This window comes from Lissotriton vulgaris, unplaced genomic scaffold, assembly GCF_964263255.1.
Source record: "Lissotriton vulgaris unplaced genomic scaffold, aLisVul1.2 SCAFFOLD_4211, whole genome shotgun sequence".
In the NCBI taxonomy this organism is placed as follows: Eukaryota; Metazoa; Chordata; class Amphibia; order Caudata; family Salamandridae; genus Lissotriton; species Lissotriton vulgaris.
Window position 1 is genome coordinate 5,474 of NW_028254196.1, and position 22,627 is coordinate 28,100.

General features: G+C 48.5%; 1 protein-coding gene across 2 annotated transcripts in view; it reads right to left on the reverse strand.

Annotated features, from left to right (window-relative positions):
- Positions 1-740: 740 nt before the first annotated feature.
- The window catches only part of LOC147659647 (mitochondrial inner membrane m-AAA protease component AFG3L2-like), a 158,220-nt gene continuing 136,333 nt past the window's right edge, over positions 741-22,627 (reverse strand). For both annotated transcript variants that reach the window (XM_086951580.1, XM_086951579.1), the window contains 2 exons: positions 2,436-2,543; positions 741-2,349 (listed from right to left, as the gene is read on the reverse strand). In XM_086951580.1, the coding sequence (XP_086807706.1) occupies positions 2,102-2,349; positions 2,436-2,543 (356 nt within the window). In that variant the 3' untranslated portion in view covers positions 741-2,101. The remainder of the gene's footprint in view (positions 2,350-2,435; positions 2,544-22,627) is intronic.

A 22,627-nucleotide genomic window follows, 5' to 3' on the forward strand; every position in this document is an offset into this window, starting at 1 on the left:
TCAAGTATCGACAGGAGGTTGGAAGGTGGCATGCTAAAATATTCAGTCTTTAAATGAGATATAGCAATGGGACAGAAACATGGGTGAGAGTGTCATAATCCAAACATATTAAAATTGACAGCTTTAGCAACAAAAAGTTTAACCAAACCTGTAACCTACAGCACGACTTTTGAACCATAAAGCAATATACTTGCAGGGAGTAGCTCTTACATGAGTTTGTTGGACGTAGTTAAGCAGATCGTCTAGATTTAGACCACAGATTGTATAGTCTTCTCGAGTCAGAGCATGGTCAAACAGATGTTTGCCTAGTTAGTCAGTATGTGAATTACTTTTTCATGGAAGTCACTATTTAGCGATTCTGTTGTTCCTTAGGCATCCTCTCCATTCCACAATCTGTCTCCATTTAGCCTTCAATGACAGTTGGTGTTCCTCAGAATTCAGCATAGTTGGGAAAAAGGCTCTGCTCTTTTTTCGCCAAGCTCTAAGACAAGTTACAGTTTCGGGAAATGTAGGTGTCTTTGGGAATGTGCTCCATTGACACCTGGTGGTCATGAGCAAACTACTGTATTGGAGAAATCATGTGTGATCTCAAATGTATTTTGCTCTTTCCTAGAGGATATGAATTTATAATTAGTAAACAGGTCACCCATGTGTGCCAGCCACCATTTTTTAAGAGGATGATATTATAGTCAGGAGCAGACATTCAAAAATTGGCAAGTCCCAACAGTGAATTTTTTTTTGTGTGAAGTAAGTTTATCAGTTTAGCCATCGTATCCATTGGTACGAAGTAAGTCTGATCAAAAAGGGCAAATAGGAGTTTGTTGTAGGTGGTGATAAAAGCAGTCACCACATTTGCTCCTCCGATACATATCAGAAGGAAGCTTCCTGCCCAGACAGGAACCATCTGTGAATCAGTAGGTTGTGAACTGCAACTGTACCACCTACTCATAGCACTCCATGTCTGGTAATTGTAGCGCCCTTTGTCTCAGTAAACTTTTAGGGTGTTCAGTCTGCCCTTAACATCTCTCCGCCCCATGACAGATGCATCAATATGCTGTCCACCTCCCAAAAGTTCGCTTTAGGTAGAGACATACACGTCCCTCTGAAAAGTAGAGGCATCAAGTTACTGCCACCATTTTAGTTAAGGTTGCATGACTTATCAGTGACAGTGGTATCTTTAGCCAGAATCTAACGCTTTCTTCAAGTTACTAATCAAACTACCAAGATTCAGTGTGCATCTTCAGAGTTCAATACTCTTTGGTAGAGGAACAATCCCATCTCCAAGCATGTAAGTCAACCTACTTACTGTTCTTCAGAACAGCAATAAAATAATTGACTTGTCCAAGTTCATTCTAAGACTAGATAACAAGCCAAATAAGTTAGTTACCAAGCATCAGGATCCACTGTCCAGGTAGTGGCACCCATATATAATAACGCATAATCTACATATGGAGATACAATATGCTCACCATCACCTATCCAAATCCATGCACCTCTCACTGTATTTCACTACAGGCAAGAGAGCAGTTCTACAGCAACAGCAAACTAAAGCAGTGATTACGTCCATTCTTGTCTTGTATCTTGTGATGATACTTGTCCTGACTCTAGGCAATGATTTGGTATGTAAGAGCTTTACCCACCCCATTGCATGACCTAGAGGTCAAAATGCATCAGTGTAGAACCTAGAAAAAGTTCGTCCCAGACTACTAGATCAATAACAATGTGCCAGTCTCCTGAGACAGAGTGTAATATTGCCATGTGGCCTAATACCACACTTGTCTATTTGTACTAGATCCCCAGTACCAACTTAAGTTGGCTTGCTAGCAGTTTTCTAAATATATGGGTATCTATATTTAATATAGATAATGACAGATGCCTTCTAAATCTTAGATTTAAGCAGTTTGGGCTCTCTACTGATACGTGCATGATTTCTGAGAGCACAGCTACTGTAAGAGCTGCTTCCAGCACGATTATCTTAGCAGGCTACTGAACTATATCGGAACATTCAGCCAGTGAGCCAGAGCCTCCCACATTCTTGCAGGTTTTTAGGTCTATTATATTTACTAAAATGTCCTCCCTACTCAACATAGCCTATAGTTTCTTACCTTTGTACAGTATTGGCAGTGTGGATAAGGATAAAAAATAAAATACTTAGCACTGAAAAATATTCAACCCAGCGCGACAACAAGAACATTTCACAACAAATAACTGGGATACAGGTACCTGAAAATCCAGGGGTTAACGATGCAAGTTTTCTTGCTAGGTTCTCTCGATCTATGCTAACATCAAGTTTCAAGGGTCGAAGATGAACTTTAAAAATGGAAGCTCTTCCTTTAATGTCCGGAGGGCCTGGAAAAGCAAGCAAGATAATTAAAACTTTTAGTCTGTACTCTCCATAAACACAGTTTACAGTATAGCTTTTACTTTTATCTTACCAATGTAGATTTGTCGGTCAAATCGCCCTGGCCTTAATAGTGCAGGGTCCAGTATATCTGGTCTGTTGGTCCCGGCCAAAACGACCACATTTGTTGCTGTGTTGAATCCTTCAAAAAGAGATAACAATGTCAAAATAATTCAAAAAGTACGTCTTTACTACACTAATCATTTCAAAAGAACTGGCCCTTACAGCAAATCATGTTCACATTACGGACTTGTCTCTGCAAATCACTGGGAATTTATGGGAATTAATGTTAAAAGAAAATATAGTATTAACTCTACGCTGAGAAACTGTCACTTCGAAAGTCACCTTGTTGAAAAGGACAGTTACAAAGGAAAAAGACTTTCAAATACTCAACACTTCTTAAAAATAAAAATACAAATAAGAATTTGTAAATCAGAATACATGCAAACTGATAGAAAAAATTAGACACAGGAAACAGTGAAAACGAGACTAGGAGGAAAGATGAACACAGGCAATTTGGGCTACGCATACAAATGATGGCCGGAATGCTGAAAAATCATACATTCACCCCGGTCAAGAGATCTGGGTGAAATCCATTGTTCTTTAGCTCACCATGCCACCCCAGTTTAGACCCAGCAATATGCAAATGAGTCTTGACCCTGTGCCTCATGGGAACAGTCCAGATCGAACTGCCAAGCCAGGTTCTCCATGGACCGGAAACGAGCATCCTGGGACCGGTTTCTGGGTATTACCCTTCATCAGCCAGGCTAGCTTGAATCCAGTGGCAGAGTGAGCAAGGGACCCAAGTCTGGGCATACCCATCCCACATAGGGTGAAAAGTGCGATGCATACAAATGATGGACGGAATGCTGAATAAATCATACATTCACCCCCAGTCAAGAGATTTGGGTTAAATCCATTGTTCTTTTGCTCACCATGCCACCCCAGTTTAGATCCAGCCATATGCAAATCAGTCTTGACCCTGTGCCTCATGGGAACAGTCCAGACCGAACTGCCAAGCCAGGTCCTCCCTGGACCGGAAACAAGCATACTGGGACCGGTTTCTGGGTATTACCAGTCATCCCCAGGCTAGCTTGAATTCAGTGGCACAGTGAGCAAGGGACCCACTCCTGGGCAAGGTCCAGCCCAAACTGCCAGGTCAGGTCCTCCCTGGGCGGACCTGGCCTGGCAGTTCGGGCTAGACTGTTCCCATTGGTCGCAGGGTCAAGACTGATTTGCATATGTTATGTTATGTTATGTTAAAATGGGACTTTTATAGCGCAACGGCTACTCCAAAGGAGTGTCCCGGCGCTTTGTGCTCCAGACCAAAGAAAGAGCTGGAAAACATAACAGTAAAAGAGCAAGGGCCTAAAAGAGGGGACAGGTTATCTAGCGAACAGCCAGGTTTTTAAGTCTTTTCTGAAGACAAGCAGGTTTGGCTGGGTCCAAACTGGAATGGCATGGTGAGCAAAAAAACTATGGATTTAGGCCCAGATCTCTGTACTGGTATGAATGTATGACATTGTTCTGCATTCTGTCCATCAATTGTTCTTTTTGCATTTGTCACCCAAATGGGACGGGTATGCCCAGACGTGGGTCCCGTGCTCTCCATGCCACTGGAGTCCAACTATCCTGGCTGGCTGATGAGGATGCCTGTTTCCAGTCCAGGGCGGACCTGGCCTGGCAGTTCGGGCTGGACTGTTCCCACTGGGTGCAGGGTCAAGACTGATTTGCATATGACTGGGTTCAAACTGGAATGGCATGGGGAGCAAAGAAAACGATGGGTTTAGGCCCAGATCCCTGTACTGGGGTGAATCTATGACATTGTTATGCATTCTGTCCATCAATTGTTCTTTTTGTATCCAGGTATGTTATGTGCATCTGTAAAATGGACTATCATCCGGGTGGTATTCTGGCACTGAGCAAGTGTGTGTGCCTAGGGGGAGGAGCTATGCGTCCGTAGAAAATGGCCGCGTAGGCCTGTAGCTCCGGGCGACCCGTTCCTCGCTCCACATATCCTGCCTTTTATCCTGTGGCGCTGACGACGGCTTTATCTGGCGGAGGGGTAGCGTTGCAAGTTGAAGAAATTCCAGGCTCGGAATGTCATTATGAGCCGAAATTGCTGGCTTGAGAAGTCTAAGGCCTCGCTTGAAGTGGAGCCGGGAGCTCTTGTGAATGCACGGCCGGCCTGAAACCGAATAACATCGGGTGTGTAGACCTGAAGTCGCCGGCCGCATTCCGAAGCAGATTGAAAACCCAGACACCTGATGAGCGACTTTGGCCGGCTGCTGACCGGTGGTGTTTCTGTGAGGACCCGGCGGAGTCATCACGGCTTTGCATATCTGCAGGAAGACTTTGCGTATCTGCAGGAAGACCGGCGAAAGTGCCGCAATTAAGACGTGCGCATCAGAGCCATTAGTGTCACAGCTCGCTGGACGCCCGTATTGTGTGGCTGGACGGCGATTGGGGCTGCAGGGGGCCGCTCGTACTCCACGGCACAGTCAAAGCGGGGTGGAGGAGCAGCCTATGCAATCGGCAAGACGGGAGAAACTAACACTACATAAGGCAGAGACACGATCTAGGCAGCTGGTGGAGCGGTGCAAGAAAGGAGCACTGGAGAAGCACTGGGGGAACCCTGAGGCTGGGACAGAGAGTGCACGAGTGAGGGCGACAGGGCAGCTCTTGAGGAAGCCTGTCCCTGCCGGAGACTGTCTCCCCCACATTGACACCTGTTTCTCCCACAAAGCCGGACTTGTATGACAGCCTTCTCCCCCCTGTGTTATTTGCGGCACTCTTTGAGTGGGCGGCATACAACTCCTTACTGAACTAAGGGTGTAGCCCGTGGACATTCATCGGGCCTGGCATGCTCTAAGTTTGATCATTTGCGGTTCTCAGCACCGGGGGTCAGTTAATGCAGTACAAGCTGAGAGGTGTTTGCTGAGGTGCAATTTATACAAGTGTCCGGTTTCGTCTCATTGCTGCCGAATGCCTGGAAGTATCCTGGTGATTAGATGTCAGTAGCCCCTGGTCGGTCGTTGCCTCCAGACTTTAATGGTGTGGCCCCCCTGCTGCAATGGTCTGGAGCTGCTGTACCTGACTGGGGGCTGTGTATCTTTGCCGGGAATACCTCCTGGTGCCACTGATTTGATTGCGAGCCCTGGGTGGTCATCTAACTGTACACACTCTTGCCCGTGGAGGCGGCGGGCCCGGCCGGCACCTAGTGAGTTGCCTGGTGGATTGGCAATGCTCGACGTTTAATCTGGTTAGAGCTGAGAGAGACGGAGGCGGTCCAAGCGCTAGAGGAGTGTTGGCTTTTGTTCTGGTGGGGTGATGGACCCGCTGCCTCCCTATCTCATTGTGGGCTACCATCGCTGTGAACTTGCATTTTTCGACTATCGGTCCAAAATGGCGACACGGCCTGAGGGTGAGAGACAAACCCCTAGGTCGACCAAAGGTTCCAGAGTCGTGCAGTCTAATAAACTAGATCGGTACACGTTGCCCAGAGGTTCGCCCAATGGGTCGGGACGGACGCCGGAGGGAGGCAAGGACTCCGTGGATTCAGTACCTGACCCTACCCTGCAGGATGTAATGGCCGCCATTGACAGCCTCAAGTCCTCCATGGGACAGCAGATGGAGTCGCTGGACCACAAGTTGGATACTGTGACTATAGAGGTAAATTGGTCAACCTGCTTCGCGCCGATCTCATGAAAACCAGTGAGAAGGTCAAGTCAATGGACATCAAAACGGCAAGTCTGACAGACGATGTCTCGCAGCTGCAACGTGAGGTCCAGGAGCTTAGGGCTTCGGATGACTTGACTCGTCACAAACTGGATGAATACGAAGGGCGACTCCGAAGAAACAATATACGCATTACTGGAGTTCCGGAGAAGGAGGAGGATGGGGCCCCTGACCTCTTTGTGGAGGATTTGATCCTCAACCATCTGAAGCCCAAGGGTCTGGGAAACTTTTTTAATGTGGAGCGTGCGCACAGAGTTCCTGGGGGACGATCAAAGCCGGGAGCACCACCGCGCCCGATGATCGCAAGGGTGCTTAATTTTAGAGACAGAGACGCTATCCTGCAGGCCTCCAGATCTGGTGGACCCCTACGATATGTGAACTCCGCCCTTAACTTTTTTCTCCGACTACACCCAGGCGGTTCAGAGGCAGCGACAGAGCTTTCTCTGAATCAAGAGGCGGCTCAGAGACAAGGGTTTAAAGTACGCTATGCTGTTTCCTGCCAAGTTGCGGGTGGAGGCCGAGGAGAAAGTTTGGTTCTTCGACAACCCGGAGGTTGCTTCTGACTGGCTGGAGAGTCTCTTCCCTCAGAGGGGAGCCCCGGAGGGACGGCGAAGAAGACGGCCGCGGTGAACAGGAACAAGATTGATGAGTACTGCATTGCTTGACCGGAGTGGGCGGGTGGGCACTATGCTAGTTGCGAGACTTTTCTTTGAGACTACCCCCTACAATTGTAAGACGTAGAAGGCGTGAGGAAGGGCTGCAAGGGGCGGGAACGGGGATGCGGGGCTCCGACATCCTCCCTTAATCTCTATTTAGATAGTTGGTTAGTTAGTGCATGGCGTGACAGGCACACTGCGAGTTAGGGGTTGGCGGACGTCGAGAGCAGGGGTGCAGGGTGGGGGGTGAGGGGTTGGGTTTGATTTTGAGTTGTTATATTTTCCATTTTTTGACAATTTTGTTCAGTCTTACGTTTTGTGTTATAGTTGGCATCACTGTATTGGTTCTGACTAATATGCAACAGACACCAGATGATTATCTTTCTTTTGTCTATGATGATGGGGGGTAGTGAACTTAAGGTTATAAGTTGGAATGTTAATGGGTTGGGGGACAAAATCAAGCGTAGTGTGGCTCTTCAATATTTAAAACGTTGTGCGCCAGATGTGGTCATACTCCAGGAAACGCACTTGATTGGAAATACATGCATGGCTATGCATAGGATGGGGTATAGATTGGTTGCTCATGCGGGGTTCACGTCTCGATGTAGGGGGATGGGCATCCTAATTCGAAACGCTCTCCCCTTAGTGCTGGATTCCACGTGGCTAGACGATACAGGACGGTATGTGGGGATTACGGGCAGATGGGAGGGGCGTGTCTTAACCCTTTTGTCAGTCTATGTCCCACCGGGTCTGCAGTCTACAACCTTTTTTGATCTTGGGAAGCTACTGCTTGAACTCCCTAGGGGTCTATTGCTTATAGGTGGTGATTTTAATGCTGTAATTTCTGGAATAGTGGATAGGTGCCCCCCACGCGGTTGTTTCACCCGGACAAACAGCAGTATACCTTCCACTCAGGATTGCATAATAGCCTCTCCCGGCTAGACTATTGTTTGGTCCTAGCGGATCAAGCATCCTATATTACAGAGGTGATACATCTTGTGAGAGGCATATCTGATCACTCCCCATTGTGGATTCGATTCGGTGTCGCATCACACGCTGCAGGTAGAATTGCTCAACCCATGGGACATTCAAAACACTAAGGTTCGCGGCGACCTCATAAAAGCGTTAGACAATTATTTTACAGAGAATGAAGGCTCGGTGTTATCTAAGGTGTCACTCTGGGAGGCATTCAATACAGTTATCAGGGGTCAGGCTCTGGGCTTGATAGCTGGGACCAAAAAAGAAAAGAATAAAGAAATTGTTGAGGTGGGAACTGAAATTGGAAGATTAGAGGAGGAATTGGAACAAGAGGTGACACGGGACAAACTGCATGTTTTAAGTCTTAAACAGCATGATTATAACTCGCTGGTTACAGACAGGGCTAGAGCCTTCGATAGGGAACAGAAGGGGAGACTATATGATCTTGGGGATAAGGCAGGGAAGCTAATAGCGTGGCTGGATAAGAAATAAAGATCTGAGCCTGTTGTCCCGGAACTAGTCACGGATGAAGGGAAGGTAGTCACAGACCCCCAGAATACAGAATATAGTAGACTGTTTTGCGAAATATTTTCATATGGTTTATGCTTCAGTCTCGGATCGACCGGAGGAGGACTCCCATTTATTGCTTCGCGATATAAGGCTCCCTTGTTTATCTAAGGAAGATTTTGATTTTATGGAGAGCCCTCTAACAGCTGATGCAATAGCACTGGCTATTCGCTCATTAAACTCAGGCAAGGCGCTAGGTCCTAATGGACTTCCAATTGAACTTTACAAATTGAAACTGGATAAATTAGCTCATTACTTAAAGGGTATGTTTGATGAGGCCCGGGAGAAGGGGATCCTGCCTAGGGACCAGAGAGTGGCATTGGTGGTAGTGATTCATAAAGACGGTAAGCCCAGGGATAAATGTACCTCGTATAGGTTGATTTATTTATTTATTTTTTATTTTTTATCAACCGCCTCTGCAGACTCTCCACCTCCTGGAAGTAACTCGCCGGAATGACATCAAACGTGTTCTGAAGCGCATACAAAAACAGTGGTAAAGACATCATTTTGAAAAGAGCTGCACGCCCGAGGGGGGACAATGGCAGACCACACCGGGCCGCAACGTCAGATTTTAACCGCTGGAGTGGAGGAAGCAGATTATGCTCGTAATGAACAACGGTGTCTAATGAAATAAAGACCCCCAAATATTTAAATCCCATCTGAGTCACCTGTATGGGGCAGACATGTGGCAAAGAGGGAGTGTCCCCCGAGAGTACATATACACAGGACTAAGTCCAATTAATCACAAGGCCGGAGTTCCTCCCAAACGAGTTAAGCACATCAAATAATACTATCAACAACTTCCGAGGCGACGTAAGATACAGCAGGATGTCATCTGCATAGAGTGATATTCGATCCTCAAAATCAGGGGTCCACTGAATACCCTTAAGCGATGGTTCCCACCGCAGCCAGGCAGCCAAGGGTTCCAAGGCGAGGGCGAAAAGAAGTGGGGACAACGGGCACCCCTGTCGCGTGACCCTCCCCAGGACAAAGGACTTAGAAACCCGATCATTCACCACAATCTGAGCCAGTGGTTCCTCATACAGGAGTTTTACCCAGCCGATGAAACCAGGACCGAAACCAAATTTTGCAAGAGCAGCCCAGAGATATGTCCGCTCCACTGTATCAAAGGCCATTGTAGCATCCAAGGAAACCAGGATGGCCGGTTCACGCAGTGACGCCGCTCTCGCCAGGACGCCATGCAGGCGCCGCAAGTTCAATGCTGTATTACGATGTGGAATGAAACCAGATTGATACCGATGGATCAGATCACCGATCACCTTTATTAATCGGTTTGCCAACAATTTTGCGAGGATCTTGGGCTCAGCATTCAGGAGCGATATAGGCCTATAGGATGTGCAGCGATCCCGGGGTTTCCCCTCCTTGTGAATCACCACGATGGTCGCAAGTCGCTGATCACGAGGAAGGGAGCCAATGTCTCGTGATTCCAAGAACATATCACGAAGATACGGCGCCATTTTGACAGGCCGCAGCTTATAAAGCTCGATGGGGAGACCATTAGGGCCCATAGCTTTTCCGGAGCGGACGGAACGAATAGCAATTGCCACCTCATCGTCAGAAAATGCTGCGTCCGATAGGCGAGGCAACGCAATGTCCCTTAACAGCAGATGTGAGTCTTCCTCTGGTCTGTCGGAGACTGGGGAATATACATTTCGAAAATGTTCAGCGAAACACTCCACAATCTCAACTGGGTCAGTCACACGCACTCCATCAGCTCTCTCAACCACAGGAACCACACGACTCGCCCTCTCCTTTCTGTCCAACCAAGTAATCGGCTTCCCAGCCTTGTTTGCCACATCATACAGCCGTCCCTGATGCTCTCTACTTATAGCTTTAGCTGCGTCCGTTACCAGGGCCCTATAATCAAGTTGTTTGAGACCGAGGACATGCACCTTATCATGAGTGATACCCAACTCCAAATCCCCTTCCAGCTCAGCTATTTCGGTCTCAAGGCGGACCACCGCCTCATTTGTGCTTTTCTTGGCGCCAGCGATTAACGATAGCGCCTGACCACGGATAACCGTCTTGAACCCTCCCACAGCGAAACAGAAGAGGACACAGACCCCACATTTTCAGCAAAATAGTGATCCAAAGACTTAACCAACTCTGTCCGTGTTTTGGGGTTACGGAGATGCCAAGGATTAATCTGAGCCACTCGACCCTCGGAACCCATCTTCGTGTCCATCAAAAGCCACAATGGGGAGTGATCCGAAATACCCCTGGCCAGGTGTCTGACTTCCCTAACCGAAGAGGCCTGCGCTGCTGGCATCAAGACATAGTCAAGCCTAGAGAGACTACCATGTGCACCAGAGTGAAAGGTGTATTGCGCCTGTCCCGGATGCAGCAGCCTCCAACAATCTACCAGTCCCAGCGTCTCCAAAAAGCCACTCAACCAAGACTGTGATCTCGTGAGGTCCCTGGTGGGGCTGCGGTCCTCCCTACCAGAAACGACAGAATTGAAATATCCACCCATCACCAGAATGCCCTCAGGGAGCCCCAACACTACTCTCCCCAAATCAGCAAAGGTCGTAGTCTGCAGACCAGGTGGAACATACACAGAAACAGTGAGATAGTCTTCCCCTCCCACCTACCAGTGAGCGCAGCATAGCGTCCCCTATCGTCAAGAATTATGTCGTCCAACTCCAGGGGGAGGGAACTCCTAACTAGGATACCCACCCCTCTAGATCCAGTAGTAAATCCGGAGTGAGCAATTAGACGATATCCTCGCCGATTCATAGCATGGCATGTGTTTCCGATCAGATGTGTCTCTTGCAATAAAACTATGTCAGGGGAGAGGCATCTCAATAGCTGCAACACTACTCCACGTTTTATCCTATCCCCCAACCCGTTAACATTCAAACACAATACCTTCAACCCCCTACCCCCCATCCCGGAAGTAAGTGAAGAATCCAACCCACAGTGAACACAACACCCAGATCAAGATGCAAGATAATGCGTTGCCTTGAAACAAAAAGAAACACACCCAAACCCCCCCTCCACCCACCAACAAATACCCGAAACACACCCCTCCACCCTGCACCCCTGTGTTAGACTCAAAAGCCACCCCAACTTGCAGTGTGCCTGTCGCCCTAACATTAAACTAGTCTACAAAAAGAAACCCGGAGGAGGGAGAGTCCCACCCCCTTACCACCTCTGGGTGTAACACCATAAAGTATCGCAAATACAAAAGTCATCAAACCACAGCTGCCAGTTCTGTACACTGTCCAAAAACCAGCAACCACTTCTCATTCTTGTTCCAACGGGCCACCTTCAGCCCCTCCAGAATGTTCCGAGCGATCACGCTGTGTAGACAACGTATCAAGCTAGTCACTCACTCTCTCGGGCGGTCAAAGAAGAACGTCCGATCATTGTGTTCACACGTATCCGAGTTGGAAAAAGCATTGCATATTTCATACCCATGTCTCTCAGTCGCCGCTTCACCCCCTGGAACCCCCATCCTTTGTTTCTGGACGAACTGGGTGAAATCAGGGTAGAAGCTCACCGCAATGTTTTCAATCTTCGTGTGGCCACCCACCCGTGATGCCTGCAGGATAGCGTCTCTATCTCTGAAGTTGAAAATTCTGGCGATTATAGGCCGTGGAGGGTCACCCGGCTTCGGCTTCGGCTTCCCACCCGGCACTCTGTGTGCACGTTTCCCCGCGAAAAAGTTGCTCAAGCCTTTGGGGGCGAGATGGTTTAAGATGAGGTCTTCCACAAGGAGATCTGCGGTTAACTTTGATTTTTCAGGGACCACAATGATACGTATGTTATTGCGTCTTGCCTGACTTTCAAAATCCTCCAGCCGGCGAGCAAAGAGATCATTGGAGGATCGTAGGTTGCGAACCTCCGTCTGTAAATCGGACACATCGGTCGCGAGGCTGGGGGTCTTCAAATCTAGGGATTTGACCTTTTCGTTAGTCTTTGATAAGTCTGCTCTCATCAAGTTGACATCGATTGCCACAGTGTCAAGCTTTAGAGACAGAGCCTCATATTGTTGGCTAATGGAGGTCTTCATGCTGGCAATGGCGCCCATGACATCACGCAGGGTCAAATCATCCACTGCGGCTGAGCCGTCACCCGCATCTTCCAGAGACCTACTCGCACCACCGGGGGACCCTTTAGGATGGGTATAGCGATCCATAATGTTCGATTGAACAGTACCCCCTCGGTGAATGGTCTTGGTCTTCCGTTTCTCGCTATCGGGTTTGCCCGCCATATTAGATGTTGCGCCCCGGAGGGGCCTTTGAGACCTGGTAAAAATGACTCCTCACGATTCACCCACAGGGATCTCCAAGTGTGAGTCTCAATAGGATGTCACACGACCAGGAACACTCTGTGAAGTTGCGGGGTCTGGCTCCCGGTCTGCCAGAGCGGTGTTGAGATAGGAAGAGGCAGAACAACCAAAAACGAAACCGAAAGTGAACTCCGAGGTCTGGAGCAGGACCCCGCAGGCCGTTGTTGTTCGACTACCACATGGACACCACAGTGACTCGAGCCCCGGGCAGTTCCATGGAGCAGGCCACAAAAGTTCAAAGTATTGTAGTTTCGGTTCCCGGGGTCCAAATCTATATTTGAAAGCAGCTATTATATCAGCTGGGTTGCGTTTTCAATAACCCGTCGTCGTAGTCAGGATAAAATTCAGGATAGATGCGGGAGGTGGCGAGGGTCACGGGAGCCCTGTGCTCACGCGACCATCTTGGTTGCGCGCGAAGCTCCTCCCCGTTGATTTCTTTATTGAATGGGGAGCCCAAAATATTGGCCAAGACGTTTTCAAACAGATTGGTAAAAGTGATTAGCGGATTGATACACCCGGACCAATCAGGATTTATACATCATAGGAATACAGCCCTGAATTTAAGGAGGCTGCATGGAGTAATAGCTAGAGCGCACACTCTGAGGGAACCAGCGGTTATCGCTTCCCTTGATGAAACCATGGCTTTTGACACGGTGGAGTGGTCCTATTTGTGGGCGGTCCTGGCTAAATTTGGATTTGGCTCTGAATTTATTGGCTGGATACGGCTATTGTAAATTGAGCCGCTTGCCCAAGTAGTAGTTAATAGACGAGTCTCTGCACCCTTTCTTTTAAGACGAGGCACGAGACAGGGCTGCCCTATCTCACCTCTCCTTTTTTCGTTGGCCCTAGAGCCCCTGGTGGCGTGGATCCGTTGGAAGCCGTTGGAATACGATGGTCCCCGGAGTGGGAGGATCGGATTTCTTTATATGCAGATGATATTCTGCTTTATTTGACTTCTCCCCGGAAATCCCTCATGGTGGTATGCGATGTGCTAACTTCTTTTGGTAAAAATTCCGGACTTTCCATTTATTGGGCTAAATCAGTGTTGTATGTCCTTAGTGGAGAGGCCCCGGTCCCTCCGAGAAATTGTCAGATCCAGATTGCCAAGAATGGATTTAAATATCTAGGTATCTTTGTTTCGTTGGCTGCGACAAATAGAGATGTTGAAAATCTACTTCCCCCACTGGAGCAGCTTAGAAGTGACTCTGCTCATTGGCGACGGCTTCTGATCTGTTTGTTGGGCCGGGCAGTCCTCTTTAAGATGATGTCCCTTCCGCGCTTCCTTTATGCCCTTCAGAATACTTTTGATGCAGTGCCCGCGAGTTATTTCCGCGAGGTAGAGGGACTTCAACGAAGTCTGTTATGGGAGGCCCCGCATTGCTCTGGCCAAGTTGACGATCCCGTGGTATGATGGTGCTATCGCCCTCCCGGACATCAAGCGCTATTACTGGGCCTCCCAGCTGGCAGCTATCAATCATGGGACTTATGGGCCAGTTGAGGATCCGGGATATGCCATGGATAAATGGCTTTTGCCAGGTGGCAATTACAACAGAGCACTGTATTCTAACCCGGTGAAACTTGGGTCTCACGGGTCCAACGAAGCATGCAGTAAAAATCTGGCATGATACCACGAGTTCTTTGAGGTGGAAAAGTAAATTAACGCAGGCTACCCCACTCTTTGCCTCAGAGAGATTAGGTCAACTGTGGAATACTAAGGGATTTGATAAGTGGGAGCTGATAGGGATTTCAACTGTTAAGGACATGTGGAACAAGGGGCGGGTGAAATCGTTTGAAGAAATGCGAGTACAGTACAGGCTTTCTGTCTCGGAGCACTTCCGCTATTTACAGGTCAGACACTCTTTAACTGCTGCTCTGCCTATGGGGGAGGAATTACCGGAGGCCTCGCCTCTTGAGGATAGGATGTTAGATGGCCACCTCCCTGATAAAACGATCTCCCTGATCTATAAGAAACGTATCAATAGTAGGGCGGACTTGCTTGCGGATCTGAGGGTAAAGTGGACAGGAGATGGTTTAGAACTGGATGATGAAGATTGGCAATCAGCTGTGTCCTCCCCCAAAGTGGTAGCGATTCCTGCGAGGTTGAAACTGGTACAATTAAAAATACTGCACAGGGTTTATGTTACTGGTCCTCGCCTTGTACAGATGGGGTTGAAGGAGAAAGGGTTATGTAGACGGAGATGTGGACTGGTGGGTACTTTCATGCATATTCTCTGGGAGTGTCGCTACATGACTGAGTACTGGGGTAGGATCCATAATGTTATTCAGGATGGAGTCCCACTCCTTGCCGGAGGCGCGAAGGTGCCTTCTTAATGTTTGGGAACCTATGGATCTGAACAATGCGCAGACACAGTGGACCACACTGGGTTATATTATTCCTAAAAGGAATATTGCCCAACAATGGGGTGCTGAGATCCCTCCTACCCTTCATAACTGGAAGAAGGATTTGGATTGGAGTATGTTTCGAGAAAAAACTGTGTACATTTCGAGAGGACGTCCTCGGAAGTGGGCTTTAATTTGGAATCAATGGAATCAGTATAGAGGCGAAATTTGTACACCACCTCGAAATTCTGTATTTAATGTTCCCCCATCCCTGTGATACCCGTTATAATGTGATTTTTAGTTCGACTCCCCTCCACATCTTGTCAAATGTACTGTAAATTATGATGTGATTCATCTGTATTGTGGCTTTTCTGTTTGATGCCTTGAGTTAATAAAAAGAAATAATAAAAAACAAGTGTGTGTGCCTAGCCCTGCCTATGGTAGGTTGATTAACTGAAAAGCCAGGTGTTGTGCCCTTGCACACATGTAGACACAGGTAGCCATGTCCAACTGTCACCCACTCGTCCACACAGGCACCCAGGCAATACATTTATCACAGTTACGCCAACATTCCGTTATCATCTGTCACTGTGGATGAGCAGCAGGAGACAGCTAGGCTGGATTGCATTCAAAGACACTTAAGAGGATATAACATTATCCCATTCAGAGGAAAGAGTTCTAACTTGTTAAAACAAAGCTAAATGCGACTCCACCAGAGAAAGAACTCCAAGTACTAGAAGGAAAATAAAATAATGGCAAACAAGATAAAACAATGAGGAGAAGGGTGGACTACACCCCAGAACAAACACCCAAGGCCAAAACATGCAAAAAGGGTGAAACCAACACAACAATTACACATGTACCACAAAGTGAACAACACAGTGGGTACACACAGCGAGATGTAGGGCGACTTACACACACAACATCCGAAGCGCAGGTTGACTTACACACAACATAACAGGACGTGTAGAGTAAAGCGACTTACAAACACATAAGATTCCTATAGCAGACCAATCGTGCAGTGCAAGACGACAAACACAAAGTGAAAATGGGGCTAATACCCATTGTAGGGAAGTACCCATGTACAGCAAAACATGTAAATGGGGCCAAAACTCAAAACTCAACCTTGTGTAAGGTCAACATCAAAAACCGTGTACATGAGAACTCACCCATAAACCTATCCCCAAGTAGAGGTCACTAACAGTAAAATGTGAAAATGGGACTTTTAACCCAACACATCTCTCATGTAAGGGATAAAACTGTGATGGGACTATTACCCAAACCCATCCCTCATGTAAGGGATAAAACTATGACTGCCACCCGATGAAACACATGGACCACCCCATGAGTAGGACCGCATACACTGTGGCATCACAAAACACAAAAACATCCAAAAATCATGCAACAACAATAACTGTAGAGCATCTGTAAACTATAACCAAAGGCCGGTGAGCGACCTCTCATAGTGCATCCTTAGGCACACTCTAGACTAGTGCACCACACAGGTAAATAAGATTAGTGACTACACCTGCAGATTGAAAAACCAAGTAGTCGCCAACTGAAACAGGCGAGCAACATCACATAACAAAGATGTGTTCTTTTCAACTTGTGTGCTTCACTGATGTGTAAACTTGTTTGTAGGATAACCAAAAAAAAAAACAAAAAAAAACGAGCTGTCACACTCACTTTAAACAAGTCAATGACTAATTAAAGAATACAGGCACAGTCGTGAAATCTGGCACACAAAGACCTTTTACCAATATCCCAGGTGTGCCTGTCACCGAAAACAGACGTGTGAAGGAAATCTCACCCCCAATGTTCATTAAGGGGCCCTCTAAACAACGATGTTGTGATAAGACGGACAGCATACCAGCTGACAGGTTGGCAGAAGCGTGATCGAAAACGCCGGTAGCCTATTTCCTCAGCGTAACAACCACCAACGACAACAAAAATGGAGGCATGCACTGGACGCCCGTGCCGGAAGGCACTCTGCTCCCAAGGGCACCAAAGCATTGCCTGCGATCACACAGATCTGTATGAATCGTCATAACTGGAAAATTCAAGATCCATGTGAAAGAAGAGATTGCAAGCGAACCCGAAGTTGAAGCGAGCGCGTGCAGCATATCGCTTGTGCCTCAGTTTCTTTTTAAATGGTGCTGGCGGTTAAACTGGCATTTGCGCAGCTCCTAAAATTCCTCTGGACGCATGGCCATTTTGAATAAATAAACGTACTTTGTTCCTCGTATCCGGCAACCGGCACCAAGCATCAGCTACAACATTACATTTGCCTGGCTAATACGGCATGCGCTCTCATAATTGAAAAATAAAGCTGCAGTTAAACTCACACGTCATGTATTTGCCAGAGACAAACGAAGCAAACAGGACATGGCTCACCACCAAAATCCTCTGGAGCATCGTAAACATTGCAAAACCAAGACAACAATGTCTTTGTAAAGAGACGATAACCATCTAGCCTCCAGCAAAGCAAAGCACTGTACATTAAACCTTGTGTGTAAACTCTAGTAGCAGTGCACAAAAACATTCCGATCCAGAGCACAAGCCAAGAGTGGGAGATGAGGCACTCCCATATAGCATGTGTAGACTCTGATCCATCACTGTCAAAGTAGATTTGACAATCAGGAAGACGCTATGGGCTGCAAACACCCATCCAGGTTATGGAATTGCTCATGCTCACACCAGTATCCACTTTGTTAAATGTCCTTAATTGTGCTTTTCTTGAGTCCAGAGCACTAGTCTTAGCAAAACCACACTGCTCTTGTGTTGGGCTTGTGAAGCCCTTTCACAAAGAGTGACATAAGAAATGCGTTACTTACCTGTAACAGCAGTTATCCAGTATTGGTGTCTTTCATAGATTCACATGCCTGAATCATTCCCCGTCGTCGAGACGGGAGCCTCCGGTAAATAAAAAAGTAATGTCCATAGACATACATAGAGAGAAAAGGGTCCAAGGGTCTCCCCTTAGTAGCCTTTCCTTGTCCTTATGTAAAAAGGACCAAACTGACTTAGTCAGCCAATCAGCTCCGACCTCCCTCTAGAACCTTCCTGGGAGGAGCCTCAGTCCCTCAGATTTTCGTACGCACCCAGCTAGGTTTGGCGTAGTATAGTTCCGAGAGGGAAGTGAGTCCTTCCAGGGGAGGCGGGAGGGTTGCATGTGAATCTATGAAAGACACCAATACTGGATAACTGCTGTTACAGGTAAGTAACGCATTTCTTATCCAGTATTAGGGGTGTCTTTCATAGATTCACATGCCTGAATCAGAGTAGCTAGCAATCACAGTAGCACATTTGTAAAACAGATTTGCTCTGCCGTCATAGTAGATAATGCATATAATATCATACAATAAAGAGACAGCTGAGATATAATATCATCAGAGCAATAATGTGCATACCTGGAAGGCGGGATGTAGGAAGGCTCACCTTACTGAAAGAGATGGCGAAGCACCGCCTGGCCCACTGCCGCATCCTTCTGGAGTTCGATATCCAGGCAGTAGTGTCTGGAGAAAGTATGCGGTGACTTCCAGGTCGCCGCCCTGCAGATGTCCAGGATTGGCACTCCTGCAAACAGCGCCGCTGACGTGGACATCGCCCTGGTGGAATGAGCGGTAACATGATCATTCAGAGGCCGGCCGGCCTGTTCGTGGCAGAAGGAAATCGCCGAGGAGATCCATCTGGATATGCTTTGTTTTGTGAGTGGTAGGCCCATTCTTGGCCTGCTGTATGCCACGAACAGCTGTGAGGATTTCCTTAGATCCTTAGTCTTCTCTAGGTAGAACTTCAGGCACCTCATAAGGTCCAAAGAATGCAGTGACCTTTCCGCTGCTGTGGAAGGGTTGGCGAAGAAAGACCTAAGGACCAAAGGTTCGTTGAGATGGAAGTCCGACGGTACCTTTGGAATGAACTTAGGGTTTGGTCGCAGTATCACCCTATCATGTCTGAATTGTAGATAAGGTTCTTGAATGGACAAGGCCTGCAGCTCGCTGACCCTTCTGGCCGAAGTTAGAGCGAGCAAGAGTGCAGTTTTCCATGAGAGGTGTTGAAGCGATGCCCTGTGAATGGGTTCAAACGGGTGTCGCATGAGCTGGTTGAGTACCAGGTTAAGCTGCCAGGTGGGGGGTACCTTCCGAGGCCTCGGGAAGGATCTGTACAGTCCTTTGAGGAATTGTTTAACTAGCCGACTAGACCACAGGGATGGTCCTGTGATCGTTCTGGTGAACCTCGAGATTGCTGCCAGGTGGACTTTGATGGACGCATGCGCCAGTCCCGACTGGGCCAAATGCAGGAGGTATGGTAGTATTTGTTCTGGTGTGATGGTGAGTGGCTGTAAGCCCTGTTCCGAGCACCATATGCAGAACCTCTTCCATTTGAGACAGTAGGTCTTGTTCGTACTGTCCGCTCTTGCTTTGGCTAGCACATCCCTGCAGTCTTGTGGGATATTCAGGCCCCCAAATTCTCTGTGCTCAGGAGCCAGGCTGATAATTTGAGCGAATGGAGGTTCGGGTGTTGCACTTGTCCGTTGGACATCGTCAGTAGGGCTGGGTGTTGGTGCAGTCGGATCGGTGATTTGATGGATAGTCGAAGCAGATCCGAGAACCAGTGTTGCCTCGGCCAGGACGGGGCGATCAAGATCAGGGTGCATGGTTCCGCTTTCATTTTCCTCAGGAGCCGTGGAATCATCGGGAATGGAGGAAAGGCGTATGCAAAGACGCTGTACCATCCGATGGAGAACGCATTTCCTAGTGATCCTGGTTGGGGATGCCAACTTGCGTAGCACGGGCATTTTGCGTTCCTCCTGGTGGCAAAGAGGTCGATGTTTGGGACTCCCCAAAGAGAGAAGATGTGAGTGAGGGCGCTGTCCGATAGTTCCCACTCGTGGGAGAGGGATTTTTGCCTGCTCAGGGCGTCCGCGATGGTATTGTCCCTTCCCGGCACGTATTCCGCTTTGAGTTGGATGTCGTGTAGTACCAGCCAGTTCCAGATCGTCTGCGATTCGCGTGAGAGCGAGAGTGAACGCGTTCCCCCTTGTTTGTTCAAATAGTGCATCGTCGTGGTGTTGTCCGTCCTGACGAGCACTGGGGATTTCTGGATGCGGGGTAGGAAGGCTTGTAGAGCCAGAAACACTGCTCTCAGCTCCAAGAGGTTGATATGGAGCAATTGCTCTTGAGAGTCCCATTTGCCGCTGATCTGTAGGTCCTGGAGCACCGCGCCCCAACCCTCTAGGGAGGCGTCTGTTGTTATCACCAGCGGTGATGCTGGGAGGAGAAACGGCAAGCCCACCATCAGGTTGTGACGACTTGTCCACCATTGTAGAGCTTTTGAAATCTTCGGTGTGATCCGAAGGATGTCTTCGAATGAGCCAGTGCTTTGTGTCCATTGGCTCGCGAGTGCCTCCTGTAAGGGCCGCATTCTGAGCCTGCAGTGTGGTATGAGGAGTATGCAGGAAGACATCATCCCGAGGAGGGAGGAGTAAGTCCGAACTTTCAGGTGGTTTCTCTTTGCCGCAGCCTTGGCCAGAGATAAGATCCTGTCTGCTCTTTCTTTTGAGGGGAAGGCCTTCGTGCAGCCTGTGTCTAACATTGCCCCTAGGAAGGTAATTTTTGTTGCGGGCACCATGCATGATTTCTTGATATTGAGCGTCAATCCCAGATTTTGAAAGAGATTGGTGCAGGCGTTGGAGGACGTGACCGCATCCCCAGGTGAGGGTGCTTTCACCAGCCAGTCGTCTAGGTAGGGGAAGACCTGGTGGCCCAGTTGGCGCAGGAATGCCGCCACAGGCGCAAGGCATTTCGTGAATATGCGCGGCGCGGACTTGAGGCCGAACGGCAGTACTTTGAACTGATAGTGACGGCCCGCCACCTCGAATCTTAGGAACTTTCGGTGAGTTTTGAGGATAGGGATGTGGTAGTATGCATCCTGGAGATCCAGTGACACCATAAAATCTCCTTTCTCTAGAATGCCCAGGATTTCCTGAATTGTCACCATCCTGAATGATTGGCTTCGTAGGAAGGTGTTGAGCCCCCGGAGATCCAGGATGGGTCTCCACTTGTTTTCTTTTTGTTGAACAAGAAAGAAGTGGGAGTAAAATCCTTTCCCCTTCGAGGATGCCGGAACCCTTTCGATTGCTCCTTTTTGTAGCATTGCCGAAAGTTCCTTTAGAAGCAGGCGTGGATGTTTGTGTGTCCGTCTGCGTGGAGGGGTATTGGGAGGGATGGAGGTGAACTCGAGAGAGTGGCCAAATCGAATAATTTGAAGAACCCACCGGTCCGTGGTGATGTTCTGCCAATTGTGAAGGAAATGGGTCAGCTTTCCTCCAATCTGAAAGGACGGAGATGGTGTTCGGACTGGCTGGAGGAGGTGGTCACTGGCGGCCGCCAGCGCCCCTCTTGGTGTTTTTACCTCTGTAGGACGACCTTCCGAATGAAGACTGTCTGCCCTGTTGTTGCTTGTGTTGGTACTGTCCTTTTTGATTGTACGAGAAGGAGGACGAGGACCTGTTTTGATATGCGCCTCTATAGGAGGATTGACCCCTGGGCTTGTTGCCACGAAAGGACTGGTTTCTGAACTGTAGAGATCCCAGGGCTCTTGCCGTGTCTGTGTCCTTTTTAATGGCCTGTAGGGCCTCGTCGACCTGTACTCCAAACAGGTGCTGGCCGTCGAAGGGCATGTCTAGAACCTTCGCCTGAACTTCCTGGCGGAATGAAGTGGCTTTGAGCCATCCCTGTCGTCTCAGCACAGCCGCTCCCGCAAGTTGACGGAAGCCTGTCATGGCTGCGTCGATAGCACAGTCTATGAGCTCGGCTGCAGAAGATTGACCCTCCACGAGGAGCGCTTTCACCTCACCCTGGACGTCATCAGGTAGTTCCTTTAGGTAAGGGGCAATGTCCTCCCATAGTTGTCGATTGTAGCGTCCTAGCAAGGCAATGGAGTTGGCCACCTTGATGGACATGGCCGATGTGGAGGTGAAGCGCTTGCCTATTGTGTCCAGTTTCCTGCCCTCTTTATCCGGGGGAGCTGACAGTGGTGATGAAGGGTTGCGGGAGTTTTTCTGGGCCGCCTGCGTCACTACCGAGTCCGGTTTGGGGTGACCATTTAGGCAAGCCGCTGCAGTGAGTGGTGCCCTGTATTTTTTATCAAGGCGTGGGACCACCGCTGGCACAGAAGCAGGAGTGAGCATTAGCTTCTTTCCCTGTTCCCACAAAAAGTCTATGATTGGAACAGCTTTTGCAGATTTTTGAGGCTGTTCCTTGAAGTCATGGAGGAAACAGTCCGTTTCCGTGGATTCCACCACCATGTGGAATCTCTTCGCCGCTCTCTCCACCAGCTTGTGGAAACCCGCAATGTCCACCGGTGGGGAGTCCGCTTGGCGTGGTTGTGGTGAAGCTGGGGATGATGTAATATATTCGTCCTCATCAGCCTGGTCCGAGTGGTCTGAGTGAACCTCCTGGACCTCTCCTTCCTCCAGTTCTTCCTCTTCATCTTCTTCGTCCGAAGAGACCACCACTTGAGGATGAACTTCCTGGTGGGGTTGATGGCGAGGATGAGGGCGTTCCGGTGCGGACACCTGAACATGCACTGGAGGTGTCTGATCTTCCTTGTCCTCTGGTGCGGGACTTT